The sequence below is a fragment of the Lampetra planeri genome, chromosome 15 (genome assembly GCF_965212315.1).
Source record: "Lampetra planeri chromosome 15, kcLamPlan1.2.h2, whole genome shotgun sequence".
Lineage (NCBI taxonomy): Eukaryota > Metazoa > Chordata > Hyperoartia > Petromyzontiformes > Petromyzontidae > Lampetra > Lampetra planeri.
In genome coordinates, this window is record NC_136121.1 from 7308619 (window position 1) to 7327659 (window position 19041).

Below are 19041 nucleotides of genomic sequence, written 5' to 3' on the forward strand. Positions count from 1 at the left end.
GTATTATTTTCTTATTTCCCTTCTACGCGACTTTACCGAGAGAACCAAGAATATAACAACAAAGTGAGTTAAATAAAAAAGCGTGTAATAAAAACAAAAACACGTTGCCGTGTTATTGAAACGTCTGTACGCCGTATGGACCTGAAAACGCAATTTATCTGTACACAATTACACGGTAGCCCTTATGAGTTTGGCAGCTACGAAGTATAATACTCTATCCGCACGTTTTGCTTACGCGACAAACCTCTACTAATCTGGCCGTGTCGCGTGGAGGTGGTTTTAACGACACATTTATATTTGACACGATCTAAACCCGTCCAAACAACAACACCAACAACACCACAACCCCCTCTTGTTATGTATGGAGAATGTATTTGCTATAACGCAGTTCAAGTTCATTGATTAGGTATGTATAGCCATGTGAGCCATTCGGCTCTTGAATCGGATGCAACCGCAACAAACAAAAAACAAAAACATGAACAGAAAACATCTTAAAGTGACTATGTGACTAAGTGCAAACAAAAAATCCAAGAAAAGACAGCAAAATATTGCAGAAAAAGCACCAACGCTGTGTGCACAAATCCCAGTGGGATGCAAGTCAAACAATAACAATCACAAGACAACTTAGATTAAGGCCATCAGTCTAACTCCGTGCTACAACAAACAAACATGGACAAACCAAAAAACTTTTTTTTAAATCGTCACCGGCGATTTGGTGGCCGTGAGTGGGAATTGAATTGGGGGGTGGGGGGGGGTTCGTAGCGCTCACCGCGACTACAACACCACCGCTCCCCCACCGGGGGCGGCATCATCACCACCATCATCGGCACCATCGGCACCACCACCATCGTCATCGTCACCATCGTCATCGTGCCCCAGCAAGACCGGGCGAGTCGAGAGCCGATCGCGCGGCGGCGCTCGTCGCGAGCAATCGACGGCGGAGTTGATGGATGGCGGTGGTCACGTGTTAGTCGTCTTCTTCGTCGGCGGCGGCTCACTTCTGTGAGCGCGCGGTGCGGCCACCTCCTCTGACACCACCACCAACAACAACCACCAAACAACATCAACCCCACAACCACCAACCACCACCCACACCACAACCACCAACAACACTAACACCACAACCAACCACCACCCACCACCACCCACCACCAACCACCACCACAACCAACACCAAACACCACCCACCACAACCAACACCAAACACCACCCACCACCACCAACAACCACCACCAACAACACCAAACACCACCACCAACAACACCAAACACCACAACCACCACCAACACCACAACCACCAACCACCACCCCAACCACCCACCACCACCCCAACCACCCACCACCACCAACCACCTCGTCCCGTGCGACGATGCCGACCTCGTCGCGGGCCCCCTTGGCGCTGGGCCGCGAGCTGCTGCTGCTTCTCGTGGCCGCGACTCCGAGGAGGAGGCCGCCGCTGCCGCTGCTGGGCCCTGCGTGGCGCAGCAGCAGCGCGAACTCCGCGTCGACCTTGACGGAGGGCGGCCGAGAGCCGGCGGTGAGACGGGACCCCCCTCCCCCCTCTCTGTCTCTCTCTCTCTGCCTGGGATTCAGCCTGGCCATGACTGCCCACCTCCACCCACCCGGGTCCGTGGGTTGTCCGTGGGTTGTCCCTCCTCTGGTGTTGACGTTGGGGTCCAGGCGGGTGTTGGTGCCTGACCCCCGTGGTCTGGTGCTGTACACTGATATCCTCGGCTGGTGCCTGCCTTCATTGAGGTCCTGACTTGGTAGATACAGTATCTTGTGTGTCTGTGGCGGTTACATAGAGGTCATGTCTGTTATATAGGTAAGATGTCTTGTCCGGTTCCTCCATCGAGTTTATTATTGGTGCTTATCCTTGAGGTCCTGGAAAGTAACGACAGTCCCTTGAAGTCTACTTCGAGGTCAACATTAATCTTCAGGATTTATATAGATGCTGCTGTGGGTGTTCAGGAGGTAATTGAGGGGACCCACGGGTCTCCAGGAGGTTCTCAGCCGTCTTGAGGCCCTAAACACGTCCCCTGTTGCTCATAAAAGTACTGTATTGTATCACTTGAGTCCCCATAGATATCCAGAAGATACCTAACCTTAATGCTCCCTCCCATGGCTCTCCCAGGATATCTAAAGGTGCACTTGGGAACTAATTCAGTCCCTTTTTTTAGTTGCCATTGATCTCAATAGTGTCCTGTGTACATTACTTAAGTGCAAGTGTTTTTGTATTCCTTATATCCATGTCTGCAAGGCTGGGCAGAAGGAGAAAGTTGATGCCAGAAAACTAAAGCCGTTGCTGGAGGACGGGCCCGATCTGAAAGAGTTCTTGTCAGGAGAGTTGGCAGATCGGAGCAAATGGGATGAATATAAAGGGAATCTGATACGTGGAAAAGGAGAAAGGTAAGACTACTTGTGCACACAGAAGACGGCATCCACATTTTATTACAAAATAATACATTACTTGCATTTAACCCTCTTTTAAACTGATTCTATCTTTAAAGGCTAAGGCTGCCTCCATGGCTCAAAACGAAAATTCCAGTCGGAAAAAACTACAACCGATTGAAGAACACACTCCGGGAGCTGAATCTGCACACGGTAAATGCACTTTTTGTTACAGCTTACCGCTCTAGATTATAATACATCATTTGGGGTGACAAAATAATCCCCCAGATCGGGCATCTGCATTTAAGTGATGTTCATGTCCGTGTACATTCTCTGCCTCCCCCATTGCTCTTAGGTGTGTGAAGAGGCTCGATGCCCCAATATTGGTGAATGCTGGGGAGGAGGCGAGTATGCGACAGCCACCGCTACCATCATGGTACTTTTGTGATTTTTATGTTAGCATTTACTGAATGTATAAGTCATCATTATCGACATCCTCATCTCCCACTTCTACTTCTCCCACCATCTCTTGTCACCTTCATCTTTCTCTGTTGATTATAGCAACATCACAGCGGGAGTGGTGGTAACACATTCCTGCGGAGGGAGCTGGTTGGAACATTGGGTTGCTCGGTCAATGGCCAGGGTCAACGGTGGCGTGGTGCATACCGCAAATATGCCCGACTCTGAGGGCGGGCACAAACCGGCGTGAGTAGGTTAAACGTTGAGTTTTATAAGGGCACCACGGGGTGACCAGCCCCTCCCCACCCAGCCCCTCCCCACCCTCCCCACCCAGCCCCTCCCTGCACGACGGACACAATAATCCCCTGTGGGCTGGTGTAACCAGGAGGTTCCTACCAGTAATAATAATGTAAAACAGCACGGGGAGGTCGTGCCGGCGTGAGGTTTATGTGGGTGTCGCGAGCGAGTGCACAGCTCTTGACAATGGTGGCACTGGCGGTGCGTTGCAGCTCATGGGAGACACGTGCACACGGGGCTGCCGCTTCTGCTCGGTGAAGACGGCACGCGCGCCTCCTCCGCTTGACCCGGCCGAGCCGCACAAGACGGCGCACGCCATCGCCGCTTGGGGTCTCGACTACGTGGTGCTCACTTCGGTCGACCGCGACGGTGAGCGCGGTTGTTGAATGTGGTCTCTGGCTGTGGATGCATCGGCGTGTGAAGCCCGTAGTGCTCCGTAGGAAATAGCAAATGGATGTAAGTTCGAATGTTTTGTCTGCATTGGGTTGTAGTGACTCGGCGATACCCTCATACGATTCGATTGCATTGATTTTATGAATTGCACATCAGAGATTAATTAGGATTCATATTGTGGTCTGCTAAAGGAAATAGGAAGCGGGATTACTTAATTTTTGTTTGCAATTTAACAACAATGTGTAAACGATTAAGTAATGCAGATGCCGGCGCGAATTTTTGTAATGTTGCTGTACTTTATATACTGAAACACACGTACGTAAGTACACACCCTTGGCTTGCATAAGTCGCGAACATGTACACAGTGCAAACGCCTACCGCTAATAAAATATTTTCTTTCCCAAGACATATCTGACGGTGGTGCTGCGCACATCGCTGAGACCATTCAGCATCTCAAAGAAAAGTACGCTTCCCTTTTGATACAAATCCCATTCACTTCCTTTTTAGTCCCAAGAACGCATTTTTTTGAATTAAAATAAACTTAAGAAATGTGTTTTTCTTCATTCCACGTCGGCTCATGCTCAGGAAGCCAGAGCTCCTGGTGGAGTGTCTCACGCCCGACTTCCGGGGTGACCTCGCGGCTGTGGCGACGGTGGCATCGTCGGGCCTGGATGTTTACGCGCACAACGTGGAGACCGTGCGGGAGCTGCAGAGGTGAGTGAACCACTCATGTTTTGGGAGCACGTGTGTTATCCCCGCATACACGTGTCTCTGGGTACTTTGTTTTCCTCCAATATGCAAAACATTCCTTATGTAATTGGTCAATTGTCCCACTGCAGAACCCTCCTGAAAAGGGTCCTGAGACTCGGTGAGGCTTTCCTGTAAAATAAATTACATTTATCTGTGTTTTTGGAGAGGATGATAAAGACTTGCATTTGTATCAGTTGCTTTGGAGATTTAAAGCACCCCCTCTGTACTATTTAGTACGTCTGACATAACCCTGTACTTACAAGTGAGCTCATTGCTGGAGTTTAATTTTGGAGCTCTATGCTTGTGTAATGTTTACCATTTACAGGAAGGCACGAGACCCCCGCGCCAATATCGACCAATCACTGAGCGTCCTGAGGCATGCTAAGGCAGTGCAACCGAGCCTGCTCACCAAAACCTCCATCATGCTGGGCCTCGGAGAGACGGACGAGCAGGTGATTTCTACCATGAAAGGTGAGTGAGCAGCCCGACCAGACAGACAGGGAGTACTTACGTGAAACAAATGTGACACATGTGGGGCATGTCGGGGCTGGAGGGAAAATGCAACCAAAAAACAAGTAGCTTATATATACAGTAAAACCTTGGATTGCGAGCATAATTCGTTCCGGAAACGTGTTTGTAATCCAAAGCACTCGTATATCAAAGCACTCGTATATCAGTTTTGATCACGGGACGCCCGGCAGACAAAGCGTATACACGTACTACTCGTATTGCAAGACCTCGCTCGTTTATCAAATTAATATTTATTTAAAAAATGTGCTCGTTTTGCAAAACACTCGCAGACCAAGTTACTCGCAATCCAAGGTTTTACTGTATATAGAAATGCTGTGCCCTGGACTGGACAATGCAGGTTTTAAACTTTGTTGGTGAGAAAAAAAATCCGTTAAAATCACAAGTGCGTAGTTTTAGAATCCGTGATGTCACTGACTTTGCACGGATATGTTTTAATTAGTGAATGCATCGCTTTTGCTACAGTACCATGGGAGAGTACACAACCGTAATTTATTAACATCTTTTATTTTCTCACCATTAAATCTTGCCTTTTATCGAATATCCCGTGTCACACAGCCAGAGTACGTAACTATAAGGGCTGCTTATGGGTTGCGTCTTCCTTTAATAGAGCAAAGCAGAACATGGCACAGCAAGGATCAGCACCTGACCATGCAGCATAGTTGAACAATATTTCTATTATTGCGAGTGGAGAAAATTTACTTTATGACAGTGACGCATTACCTCTTGGCATTACATGTGCCATATGTTGTTGTGGCAGAAATCCGAGATGCTGGAGTTGACTGCCTGACGCTTGGGCAGTACATGCAGCCTACAAAACGACACCTAAAGGTATGGCTCTCGGGAGAGCTTATCAACAAGTCATGCATGTGCCTCTATCGAGCAGACCAGCTTTTTGCTACTTCCACCATTATTCACATGCAGACCATCACGTGTCACTTCAAATAACAATCAGAGAATACATATCGCATGCATGTCAATTAACTAGTAGACAATCGCTCTAGATCACATGACAAAAGCTGTGCCACTACTCTATGCTATACAAAAATACTGAGTAAGTCATTGACCAAACATTCAGCGTAAGTTCCATCTGAGAAGAGTCTTGAGGATAATTCAAAGGTTTCTTGAATAAAAGGTTATTCGTCTTTTAAAAAAACATGAATACAGTAATTGGGATCCCTAACTGAAAAGATGTAGCACAAACTGAACTAAGCAAGGGAGCATAGCTCACCTTGAATGGGGTGCACCTGAAATGGCCACATCGCCCTTTCCACTTGCCTTCCTTTTGGTTATCACAGACAATGCCATTGTTTGGGCAGAGTGCAGCCCATGCACTGTAGTGTAAAAGAATCCTGCAGCGAAATATGAATCCTATTCCAAACCCCAACTCTATCCATCCCCATAGTTTAAAAAAATATTTTATTATATTTCAATCAGAGACCAGTATAGAGCACAAACCACAAAATCCATCCCTATAGGTAATGAGCCCTTTAACACATGCATTACCCCCCATTGGGCCTCAAAGGGAAGTAATCGGCAGCAGAGCAACCATATTTTTAGCGCCTCTGCAGTGCAGGCCGTTTGTGTGCGGATGCCAGGTGGAGGAGTATGTGACCCCGGAGAAGTTCCAGCAGTGGGAGCATGTGGGGAAGGAGCTGGGCTTCATTTACACGGCCAGTGGACCACTCGTGCGGTCCTCCTACAAGGCTGGTGGGTGCCCCACGGGATCGGAAAATATGATTGCGTTTCAGAGCAGTGCGTCTCGATTGCCTTGTGCCAATGCGTTTCACTGACATCGCCTTGTGCCAATGCGTTTCATGTACAGGTGAGTTTTTTCTGAAGAACCTTCTGCAGCAGAGGAAAGTGGACGAACGTGCTTAATGCAGGGCGGTGAAGGCGCTTAAATGTGAAGGCTGCCGATGGAAATGAAAATTTGCTGTCTTTACAGCAGTGCCTACAACACAACACCATTGTATAGCTGCTCTTGAGGGTAGCCAAGGACAACAATGTAAGTCATTGGTGCAATTTATCCTCGGAATAATCATTGCGTTATTGTTTTCATTATAAAGCTACTTGCATGTTTCATCACCCTTTATTATTTCAGGGTTATGAGTTGCAGGATATACATTGTTTGCTTTGTAAAGGTGGTAGGGGTGGAAATAAGTCAGTTTAATCTTTTTGCTTATAAACTCCAAACATTGCACTGGAGCCTAAAACTCTACACATTATACATTACATCACTTCTAAGCATGGGAAACTGTTCAAAAGCTAACAGAATTAGTTGAAGCACTGCGGGTTAATTTGTATAAATGTACCATTTTGACTGCTGTGTCAAGCAACTGAATTGTAATAGCTTTAAATAGTTTTTTGCTTAAGGCCAATGATATAATTGTCAGCAAGTCAATGAATGTTTGATTGAATGCACTAGTATTTGTTGAATGAATTAACGTGACTCTTGGTCTATGATCAAAATAAACGAAAACGTAAACAATATTGCTTTTTATTGTTACAAAAACAACTACAGCATATTCCTGATTAAATGCTTGGAATGGTCCATGATTATAAAGATAATAAACGTGTAGGAATTAACATTTGACAATGTAATATACCATTATAGTGTTAAAGTACCAACTGTGCTAAACATACAAAAATATGAATTTAAACAAATCGAAAAATTATTGCAGTATATGAATGCTCCCACTAATTAAATTAAAATCATTCAGTAACATTTTTAAAAAATCGGAGCTCATTACTGTTCAGGTTGAAAAGACAACACACAATTGTATGAATGTTTGGAGTTATTTGTTCCTCTGCAGCTAAACTCTGAACCCATGAACTATGAAACCACTGATTAATGTCAAGGTTGAACTGTGCCCATATGTAGAGAATAACTCTACTTCTCTCTGAACTAAAAAGTACAAAATACGTAAAATAATTCAAGTAAACCTTCAGTACACACGATACACATGGCAACCCTGGGAATACTCAACTTCAAGTGTTATGGTGACGCAGCCTGTGAGCTTAGAATTTCAGCTGTGTGTATAATAACATGTATGGCCAAGACATTTGATTAGCCACACAATAGGTATGGCCTTTCAACTTATCACAGCCAGGACAAAGGGCTTTAGATTACACTGGAATAGAGTGCTTGCAAACCCTAGCATTTTGAAAGGAGGAAATGCCTCATTGGACCACCGACCAAAATTCTACCACTCATAAGACAAAAAATCTGATGCAACAAGGTACAGCCAGCAGTAATAACTGCCTTGTGATTGGTGCAAATACGTCGTGAAGGCAGGACACTACCCCACTCTAAAAACTACAAACATTTGTACCCAAGCCTCTGCCAAATCCAAACACATCCAACATTTAAATCAACTGAAATGTGCAGTGGTGCATGGACTGTCAAGAATCCAGTTGAGCATCCGCAAGGCTTTATGTAGGTACATGTCCTGTTTAAACCACAGCGAGGTGCCTCTTGAGCGGATTTCACATTGGTAATAAAAAATTCGTATGATCAATACAATACATTATCAGTTGTTGGACTCGTCTCTTGAATGATTAAACATGCAACGATTTTGTCGTTTTGCCAAGCGCGTGGTAGGATTCGGGCAACGGCTCGGGCACCACGGCACATTTTCTCTCTTCCCTTCGCTCGTGCGGTTGGAGCTGTGCTGCCCGTGTGTCATGTGACTCGGAGCCCGGGCTCAAACCTCCTCCCCCTCAGACCTTGGCGCGTTTCGCTGGAGGCGATTGCAGCTCCGTGTTCACGTCGGCGGCGCTTGGCGTGAACGGGATCCCGTTCTTCACCACGCGTTTCCCGATCGTCTCGATCTGCTCGCTCCGACACGTGGAAAGTGTCATGCATCATACGGAGCGAATATAGAGAGGCCGCGTTTCCAACATTTATTCTCGGTCATCAAGGCCAAGTGCCAATGATGTCTCCACAACTCAGTGTAGTTTAATTTATGCTGGCGGGCGGATCATGAAACTGCGACACAGTTGGCACAAAGACCCCTACGGTCTGCGCTCAGTTTCGTCACCAACATCTGGCTTTAGTTCTTTGCCTTGGTCGCTGACCTCTGGGTGAGACTCCACTGCCCATCTCGGTGACCTGCCTTCCCCTTAACGTGACCTGCCGCCTATCAATCTATTTTTCCTGATTACATTTACAACGCTTTCTTACCATATATTCCAAAACTTAAAAGTTGCTTTCACTGAAATTCCAACCATCCGCTGCATTTAGGTCCAGAGATTTCTTTACCTTATTTGGGTAAAGCTGTCCAACGAACGATCGACGCAACATGGCTCGGAGGAATATAACACATTTCAAGTGTTTAACCGGAAATTATTTTAAACAATTTGAATCGTGGTAGCACCTGGAAGCCGATGTGCTGCAGCTTGTTGTGCAGCGTGTCCAAGATACGGCGGCCATCAAACAGGAACGCCGGCTTCAGCATGCCCCCGTAGATTCGTTCGTAGTCCAGCTCCTGACAGCGCGCGTCGACGAGGGCAGTAGCGACAGAAAAGGGGATGCCGTTCAGTCAGGTGCAACTGCCAGGATGGATGTTGCAGTGAAGCGAATGCAACCTCGAGTCGCTAATGCTGACATGAGGTAACGACAGGCGTTGAGTCAGCTGCTGGCCTTAACAGTAGCCACATTACAGGGACATTTAGCGTGATACACTTTGTAAGTAGAAAAATGTTGAACTTCCTTCGCGCCGTACATAGCCAACCATGCTAATCAGAGGTGTAGGAAAATAACTGGCAGCAGTCATTAAATATCTACACTTTTATCCATGTATAGGTCTGTATCATTACCAATATAAAGTAACTGTTTTACTGTATATCCATCCAGACGGAGTTGGATGGATTTATCCAGCAGTGGATAGACAATGGCTGCTCCTGATGATGGTAACTTTTTCACTCTCACACTAGAGTAACTGCGCTATACAATGTTCTAGAAAGTCACATTTAATATATATTATACAGCACTACTAATATCCCCGTGAATAACCGTGGCAAATATCTCCTTGCCTGACATGTAGTTACTTCATCTCATTTGAGCTGTGCCATGTTTGTCAAGACAGGTTTTTTTCTTACTTGGCTGCTGATGATCATGACAATGTCAAGCACAAGCACTTTCAATACTGCCGGTAAAAGTAGCAGTCACGTCGGCCCCACTGTATACACGCGCGCGACACTCGGCAGTCGGGGCCTGGCGCCGAGTAAACGGCGAGCCTGAGCCCCAAGACGAAGCTCACCTTGAATAGGTCCCACTCAGTGCAGATGACGATGGCGTGAGCTCCCTCGCACGCCTCGTACGGGTCGCTCACGATCGTCACCAGCTGCGAAACTGACGGCAGAGGAAGGGAAATCAAAGGGCGGCTTCAATCCCCACACGTGACACATCGAGAAGAAGTCAGCATGCTCCGTCAGCAAGCTCCCAGCATCATGAAACGACCTCCACTTATTTCCGTGTTCGCTAGCCTGCTGTCGGACGGTGCGCGCGCAGCGATTCCTTGGCTCACCTCTCTCAGGCTCATCGCCGGAGATGGCCGGCTGTGAGAGGTCCTGCACGATCTGCTCCTTCTTCACTTTGGGGTCGTAGATCTGCAGGCGTGCGCCCTCGTCCATCAGGTACTTGCTGATGTAGATGCTCGAGGACTCCCTGTGGCAGAGGACATGGCACAGCGCTTGATGGGCACGATGCCCCGATAAGAGTGGGACATTTGCACCCACGAAAGCCACACGTGCATCGTGTATCCAAATCAATGAGAATGTAAACACAAAGCCAAGTTAATCGAAATTAAGGCCTCTGTAAAACGTTAATTCAAAGTAGATTTTTTTTCACGGTTCCCACCTTGTATCCCCCGTGTCCTTCTTGAACGCGAACCCGAGCAGAGCGATCTTCTTGTCTGTCACCGTGTTGAAGAGGCAGCCGATGATCCTGGTGGCGAAGCGCCGTCGCTGATACTCGTTGATCTCGATGACCTGAGCCGCCACAGAACCGGCGGGTTGAGGCAGTACGGCAGAACGAGTGCACGCAGGGAGGGGGATACGAGCAGGCACAAAGCACATCGGAGCAAACCAACTATGTTCACATGTCCTTTTCACTCCAAATGTGTAAACATGCCCATGTTTAAACTCAAAATATTCTGATAAAAAATACAGACTGCTGCCATGGCGCAATAGTTAGCACACTGGACTTGCAATCCAGAAGTTGTTAAACAATGGATCAGTTGAAACAATGGGTGAGTTGCTTCAATTCCCCTGCCTTTCTCCACCCAGCAGTACAAATGGGTACACCTCAGTTATTCGATTAGTAGGTTGCGTGCTCTCAATCTTTCTTGAATGGAGGCCCTTCTACCAGCTGGGCTGCTTTGCCTTTACCACCTTCACCCTTCAATAATAAGTCCTCCCCGGCTTGTCGGCCATGGGGGTTATTAGGTTATATGTCAAAAAGCTCAACAGTGCAAGTGGGTCAACACAGTGAAGTCCCAAGATCAGTTCAGATATCACTCCTCGCTGATGATAGTGGCTGCGAATCAATCTCAGACCGCCGGGTCCTTGACGCAGTGCGCTCACCACTCCACCACTGCTCCACCCAATGTTTAAAACAGGCAATGCAATTTGACATTGTACCTAACAGGAGATCGTGCTAATACGTCAATAACAATTTAACCACACTACCACCTGGTTAGGGTGAAGGACACGGATAAGGGAACACCTGATAGCCTATTGCTCAATACCGGTGAATGAAGCAAGAATAGAGTTCACTAAAAATTCTAGCACGCGAGGTGTAACTGGACAAAAGTGAGTCAACGACCGTTTCAAAATTGTAAGGCTATGGACGTAGTGGCACTAGGCTCATGTGCACATTGAGCTTTTTTTCCAGTGAGGAGTAGAGTGACGCACTCACCTGCTGCCAGTAACGTGCCACCTCTGGGAGGTTGAGTGCTTCACACAGGTAGACCAGATTGAGCACGTCCTTCTGGAAACAGCTGCCTCCAAAACCTGCATACAGCAGCGACAGCCACAAGACACGAAACATGCTAAATTGCAGTGCACTACGCTGCCACTGGGCCTAGGACCAAATCACCTGGAATGCACCCCAATGTCATTAGATCTCTAAAGCTAAGCAGGATTGAGCCTGGATCGTGCTTGGATGGGTAATCACCATCCACAAAACAGGTTGTCATTGGGCTTGCGGGGCTAAGTGGTGGGCAGCAGAGGGCAGAGCGGCAACATCCATTGTACTTCCATGCTCCCCTACATCACCAACCCACACTGACCAACGCGGTGAAGTATGGTCAAATAACCCACACCGTGTGGGCACCCCTCATCCAGCAGTGGATTGACAAAAGGACTGTACGTGTACATAAACTACACTGTTTATGTACACGTATATAAACGGTACAAGTACATAAACTGGGCAAAGCAGAATGAGGACAAGGGTATGGCAGTGCTCACAAATGACCGAATCAGAATATTTATTTATACTGGAGGAATAGATGTGCCAGTGAAATGTGCCAGTGAAATGTGCCAGTGAAGACAAGAATCCTGGGATCACTAGGACAACACGGACGTACGTGGGTGTGTGTAGACTCCCTCATCTACACCAGCCTGAGGGTGTGCATTGGTCTTGCGGGTGTGCGTGGCTGTATGGTCTGGTCACTTAATAGGGAGTGCAAATTCACGTACGCCTCAAGAGCACAGATGTATGGGTGAAGTGAGCTCCAGACCATGAGGAAAGCAAGGGAAAATGAGCAACTTCTCACAGTTAAGATTGAATGGGAGCTTCAATAGATAGACTCGGCTGCTGGAGCAAAGAGTGTGTGGAGAGTACAGTGAGATGAGACGGTAGGGGTAGGAGTCAATTGAGGATAGAGTTGAAAGGGAAGGGTAGTGGAATGCATGGAGGGTAGTGGAGTGAGATGAGAGGGTATCGAGGTAGAGTGCATGGAGGAGTTGTCAAGTCAAGTAAATTTAATTTTTGTTTACAACAGGAGTGGAGAGGACAGTCAGGCGACGGGAGGGGTGTCACCCTGTCTATGGAGCCGTGTGTGGCCACATTCTCGTACCAACGCTGGCCTTGAGGAAGCAAGAGCCGATGCGCCGGTCGGTGCCAATGGCGTGCGCCACTTGCTCTACGTCAGCGCCCGTTGCTTCGCACACGGCGCTGATCGAGTTGATGCTGCTGATACGCTGAGCCAGGAACGCGTTGGCTGCCTGTGTGCACGCAAGGCCTTAACATTTTAAAAATCGCGTTATTCACTGTGAAAGCGTTTAAACTTTTTGATAAACGTGTACATTCATTGTAGATTTTTACCAAGCCATCGTCATATACCATATAAAGATTACATATGGATCCGAGTACTGTGTAATGACTGTATATACATTGTAGTTGGAAAATGTTGGAAATATATCTGAAAAAATGAGAACTAGTCGAAGGGTTTCGGTGAATAAATTCACAGATGACGATGTTGACAACCGAGACAAACATATGACTTGTGATGCCATCGCATGATGACGGACGATAAAGAGAAAAATGGAAATTCGATGACTATAAAAAAACAACCAAATCAACAAAACAATAACGTAACATGCAATACAAAGTGAGAAGCAAAAAACAGAAAAATAAACCAAATAAAAAGTAAAGGCGCACAAGTTTGGAGAGCTCTGAGGACCAGGTGTTGGTGGCGATGATCTTGTTGCTGGGCACCCAGTGCAGGTAGACGGCACTCAGCGCCGATACGGCGCGCTGGCCCTCGCTCGTCTCGTCACCGCCAATCAGAACGCGGTCCGGGTTCTTGAGGTCCCGGATTGCCGTGCCCTCCGCCAGGAACTCGGGGTTGGACAGCACCTACGATGGGCACGACGAAACAAATCGCAGCAAGTGTGCGTGGTCCATTAACGGACACACGTGTGTACAGCGTTGAGTTAGTCCCTTTGTCCCTCCCCGGGACAGAGGGTTCTCCTTCGAGGGATAAATTTGACTTGTGCTGGGCTTATATTGAGCGCTGAACTAGGAAGAGATTAAAATATAAAATTTAAGATTAAATTCCTAAACAAGCCATATTCAAGGTTAGTTTGATGAGTTTGGTTAAGGAAGCCAGTTTGGTTAGTTTGGTTTACGAAACCAGCTAGAGCTCCTGGTCATTAATCTGAGTCCCTATCACTTACATTAACTGTTAGTCACGTAACAATGGATTTATTGATACATGCATTACATGTTGTGTCAAAGAATCAATTATTTACAAGTTCTGCAAATCATACGTAAATATACCCTACCCTAAAGATGCAAACAAGACAACGTGATTCATATTTTTTTCAGCCGAACTCAAAAAGCAATGATTAATTTTAACTGAGGAATGCTACAAGCTAAGAAAATACAATAAAGACGATACAAAGACAAACATTTATAAAAAATTTAAATTAATTACTTGAAATTCGAAAACCTACAGAATTTCCGGGGGGGAATGATCATTACACGTCTATGGTAAGTTGCCAAAACACAGTAAAGACCAAGACGTTTTCTTCTTCCCTTCATTCATGTAATGTTCTGACTCACCTCTACTGGGCATCTGTGAAAAAGAGCTTCATAACTCATCGGATTCCTCTAGTATAAATATTCTGATTTACTGTGCCGGTAACATGGCCGAGCGGTAGAGTGTCTTAACTTCCCAAATATGAAACATTTCCCACAAATTTGTGTCAAACTACTGCAGACTGCGCGGTGTCTGTGAAACAACATAGTGCCTTCGTGATAGGCTAACAATATAAAAATGGCACGAATTGATTTGTTTAACCCTTTCCCGTTCCGAGATGTGTGCAAGCTGTTGGGTGGGTCCTGTTAACCTCCGAATCTCGAGATGTGCAAGCGGTTCAATGTTAATTTTATTCAGAGACACAGCGCCGATTTTTTTAAAGACATCGTACTCACCGCAGAGAACTGTAGTGACACGATCGCACTCTCCGATAACGAGTGCCAAACTGTTTCCGCGCCCCCCCCCCCCCGCATGGCCTTTTTACTTCCGATTCCATTCCGATGATGTAATTGTACGTCATTGGAACGGGAGAGCAGTGAGAGCCACTGCTTGGACCTCCACTGCCACCACGAGCAACCCCGTTAAAGCACCTGCAGGTGCAGGTCGGGCTTTGTGTTGGCGTCAAAGATACGCTTGATGCTCTCGGCAGCGCGCACGGGCACAGTGCTCTTCTCCACCACAATCTTGTAGCCGGTGGAGAGGCCCACGATGCGGCGAGCGCACGCCTCGATGTACTTGAGGTCGGCCGCCCGGCCCTTGCCAATGCCGAAAGTCTTGGTGGGAGTGTTCACCTGTGGCACAATGCAAAATGCTTTTAGATTAACGATTTAGAAATACTTCCCTTCCCCAACCGGCACGAACCAGCATGGCCAATTATGTTCAAACAGCCCCCCTATGACCAGCACTGTATGGGAAGGCCTTCATCTCGCTCTGGATTGACAATGGGATGTGATTAATATAATTATTATGAAATTTCACTCGGGATTTTACTTTTATTAGCCTAGTAAGGCAGATATGACCAATCTCCAATTAGGATTTTCTTTTCCCAGGTAGCTCCTATGCGTACTGGATAATCCATCGGACTATGATTTCTCACACCAACAAACCCACCGAGATGAAGATGAGGTCAGCTTCTTTGATGGCCACATCGATGTCCGTGGAGAAGAAGAGATTCTTGCCACGGCACGACTCCACCACCTCCTGCAGCCCCGGCTTCAAGCGAGGACAAGCCCAGAGCGAAAACAATGAGTCATCATCGGCGATTGTCTATCCACTGCTGACCTCCCCATGTCATCGCGAACCCTCACGGCCCTGTCAAGCCACAATACATCCCCCACTCCTGCACTGTTCTCATGGGTCTATCTCTATGTAGTCATCCATGCAGCCACATTATTTCCTTTGGCTGCCATTCCATCTACCAGTGTCATTTTTCAGTTATCATCGCTTCCAGCGAAGTGTCCTGACAAAGCTCACTTACTTTGCTTGAAGGCAAATATGACATCTGCAATGTACATTTGTTTTTAACTCCATGCACTCCTCTATCTATTACTCAGCATTATTAGTTGTAAACTATTTAGATTTAGTTTTACTGTTGTGTCAGGGATGCTGCTGCTATGTAATAATTAACACACTGGACTTGCAATGCAGAGATCACTGGTTTAATCTCCTGGCGTGACAGTTAAAAGTGGGCAAAGTTGCTTAAATCCCCCCACCTCTGTCCACCCAGCAGTATAATGAGGGGTGGGGTAAACTGTGGGTACTTGCGTCTCTTCTAAGACGTCTGGCCAGCGTAGAAGAGTAGGATAAACGCCCTCTCGAGGGGCTTGCCAAAGCTCCCCCTAGCTGACATCCTTTCGCAGGCTGCGGCATGAGCAATCAATCGTGGGGCTGCACCCTTTTCGCTCCATGTTTTGTCACCCACTTACTCGACATTGGTCGTTTTCCCGTTATGTAGAGCCAAACAAGGCCGATGGATACTGTCCTTGGGGCGGGGCGGGGCGGTGGACGAGAGTGGCATCAGGAGAGGGCATTAGGAGGGGGCAGCGTCTCACCTCGAAGATGGGCAGCGTGGGCGAGTTCCAGGCATGGATGCGCTGCTCGTTCACGTCGACGACGGTGACGCGCACCTCGGGGCACATGTGTGCGATCACGCTGCACGTGGGGCCGCCCACGTAGCCCGCGCCGATGCAGCAGATCTTGCGCACGACCACGTTCTCCGCCATCGAGTCGGGCCTGGTGCGCCGCAAGACAAACATATCCCCAACGTGTGGCATTCATCAGACTCAAAGGATGTTATTTCAGCCGGTAAGGCCCACTGGGCGAAACGGCTCTTAGATTGACGGCGATGGTGGCAGTTACAGGACATTGCAGGGTAGGAATGTGCAGGCTAACGGGAATAAAAACCAAAATTACTTTTTATTTCTACGAAACCCACGCCAACACTTGGCGCAAAAAGAACAGTTCTCTAAAAGAAATCAAACACAGTGTAAACGATCTAACGGAGTTTTGGATCCAATGATGTTAGCGAACACCTATTAAGGTCAGCACGAGTGGTGTGGCCAGCACCACATCTGGTAGCCTCTGTCCTGCCCAGTGCTGATGCGCACACACCGCACCAGGCTGAATCAACCGAGTGGAGACCCAGGATCCGTTCATATATTTAACAGGGATGTTTGGCTGTGGCAGGGAATCAAACTGGGGCCGCTGGGTTCGTAGAACTATGCCATTGCGCCCCACACACACGATCCATACACACACACATACAGATGTCCACGTTTTTTTTCCTACCCAAACACACAATCCTGTCTCTATTGGTTGTCATGTACAAAAGAAAAGTGAGCTCACTGCTGGATATTCCGGGGAGGAGGCAAGTGTGCCTTCGTTCTAACCAGATGTTAAGTCGGCTTAAGCAGAGCTGCTATTCTATTTGTGCGTATGGCAATACGTCCAGGAGCTAAATGGCCAGTGTCCACGTGTTGATAGCCATGACGAGAGGGCCTCAAACTGTGGAACACAAAAACGCACACGAACTCTCCTTTGTGATGCTACGAATGTGGCCACATGTGCGGCACCGTGTCATAAAATACGTTTTACAAATGACATTGGCCATGCAAATCTGTCCGGTCAGCCTGAATCATCCCTGTGTTAATAAAATGGTTGTAACTCCCAGAGTATCGGGGTGCACAATTTCAAACATGCAGAGAGTATTGCCAAATACTCGTGTGCTACGTAAAGTCAAAGTTTACGTAATTTGAGGAACGTCAAAAATCCTCCATTTCACCGACCCGCACTGACCAGCGTGGTGAAGTATGGCCAACCTCCCCATGACCGACACGGCGTGTGGGAGGCCTTGGGTTGACACAACACTGTGTACATTGTGCTTGACACTCGCATAGCTGTCAACCCATTACGGTTTACTCCGTATTCTTATACAGGGAAATTGAGTTTTCAGGTCCATAAGGCGTACAGTCGTTTAAATACGGGCAAAAAAATGTGCTTTAATCTATTTGTTTGTTTCTCTCTCGTGATGGGACTTTGTGGGATGAACGTTGAGATTTTCTAAGGGCACGGGGTGACCAATAAGGTCTGAATTGGTCTGTAATAAAGTTGGCGCTGATAAGGGGTTGACAGGTTTGTAGTGGTGAGTGTACTCGTGGTGAGTGTACTAGTGGTGAGTGCAGTAGTGTACTAGCGGTGAGTGTACTAGTGGTGATTTGTCTATTAGTGTTGGTCTGTTATAAGGTAGGCGCTGACAAGGGGTTGACAGATATGCACTCAGGTCGTGAGGTTTGATGCTTTCCAGTGTACACAATAATTATTTCAATGCTCTCCACCATTCACTATCCTCCCTATCGCATTGCTGCTGTTGTTGTTGTCAGCCTGTAGCGTTCTCCTGCGAGACAAACGCAACCCACATTTTATTACATTTCTTCCTTTTAGTTGTTATTGTCAAGTCGCGACTTCCGTACTCTTTGAATGAATCTGATACTCTTGCCTGCTCTCGGTAACCACTTCGTAATGAACGTGACTGGTGCGTTGGCATAACCATGCATACAAAAACGCAACACGGGCGTCCAATAACAGCCTCACCATACATACGGAGCAAGATAACTTCAACACGTCAATAACTGCCTCTAATGAAAACATGTATGATATATTATTTTAACATAAACTATTACATGTTATTTAAAGCCAGTGTTGTAGACCGTTTTGTGCTAATTGTACACCATGACCAACGCAGAAAGCAACCATCGCCAAATAATGAGTTTAATACGGAAGAGCCGACGTTTCGGGGCTTTGCCCATTGCTCAAAGCAGGTAGCTAATGCCGATACATCTTCGGTTAGTAAGTCGTGCTCGTCATGTGGCGTGCCCATGTCTGTCGCCTTAACAAGCAACAGCATTGAGGTGCGTGTCAGGCGAGTTGAGGTGCGCTGCAACGTACTGTCTGTCTGTCTTCTGCTGTTACAAGACGTGAGATTCCACCCTCGCTCCGTCGCTGCTGCTGCTGCTGTTGATGCTACAAGACGTGGAATTCCACCCTCGTTCTGTCGCTGCCGCTGCTGCTGCTGCAGGACGAGACGCAGCCACGTGGACTTCGCTCTCAGCTGATGGGGAGGGGGCGGGCCGGCGGGTCGCGGAGTGATGACGTCACGGCAACGACACGCGGAGAC

At 47.3% G+C, this 19041-nt stretch overlaps 2 protein-coding genes across 4 annotated transcripts; one reads left to right on the forward strand and one right to left on the reverse strand.

The window, feature by feature from the left end:
- The first annotated feature begins 980 nt into the window (after positions 1 to 980).
- LIAS (lipoic acid synthetase) lies at positions 981 to 8346 on the forward strand. Of its 2 annotated transcripts, none has more exons than XM_078600908.1 (11): positions 981 to 1537; positions 2270 to 2409; positions 2511 to 2604; positions 2747 to 2827; positions 3360 to 3516; positions 3946 to 4003; positions 4126 to 4254; positions 4616 to 4761; positions 5579 to 5649; positions 6417 to 6528; positions 6644 to 8346. In XM_078600908.1, exons 1-11 carry the CDS (start codon positions 1370 to 1372, stop codon positions 6697 to 6699), a joined length of 1212 nt encoding a protein of 403 aa, XP_078457034.1. In that variant the 5' UTR covers positions 981 to 1369; the 3' UTR covers positions 6700 to 8346. The 2 variants fall into 2 exon arrangements, with proteins under 2 accessions (XP_078457034.1, XP_078457033.1); XM_078600907.1 differs by having other exon boundaries at positions 985 to 1537; positions 2261 to 2409.
- On the reverse strand, positions 7303 to 18981 carry UGDH (UDP-glucose 6-dehydrogenase). 2 transcript variants are annotated; one of them, XM_078600906.1, is made up of 13 exons: positions 18813 to 18920; positions 17258 to 17372; positions 16421 to 16601; positions 15480 to 15581; positions 14960 to 15160; positions 13487 to 13684; positions 12903 to 13050; positions 11741 to 11835; positions 10682 to 10812; positions 10350 to 10489; positions 10083 to 10174; positions 9198 to 9308; positions 7303 to 8652 (listed from the first exon to the last, which is right to left on the reverse strand). In XM_078600906.1, exons 3-13 carry the CDS (start codon positions 16589 to 16591, stop codon positions 8542 to 8544), a joined length of 1500 nt encoding a protein of 499 aa, XP_078457032.1. In that variant the 5' UTR covers positions 16592 to 16601; positions 17258 to 17372; positions 18813 to 18920; the 3' UTR covers positions 7303 to 8541. The 2 variants fall into 2 exon arrangements, with proteins under 2 accessions (XP_078457032.1, XP_078457031.1); XM_078600905.1 differs by lacking the exon at positions 17258 to 17372 and having other exon boundaries at positions 18813 to 18981.
- Between the last annotated feature and the right edge of the window lie 60 nt (positions 18982 to 19041).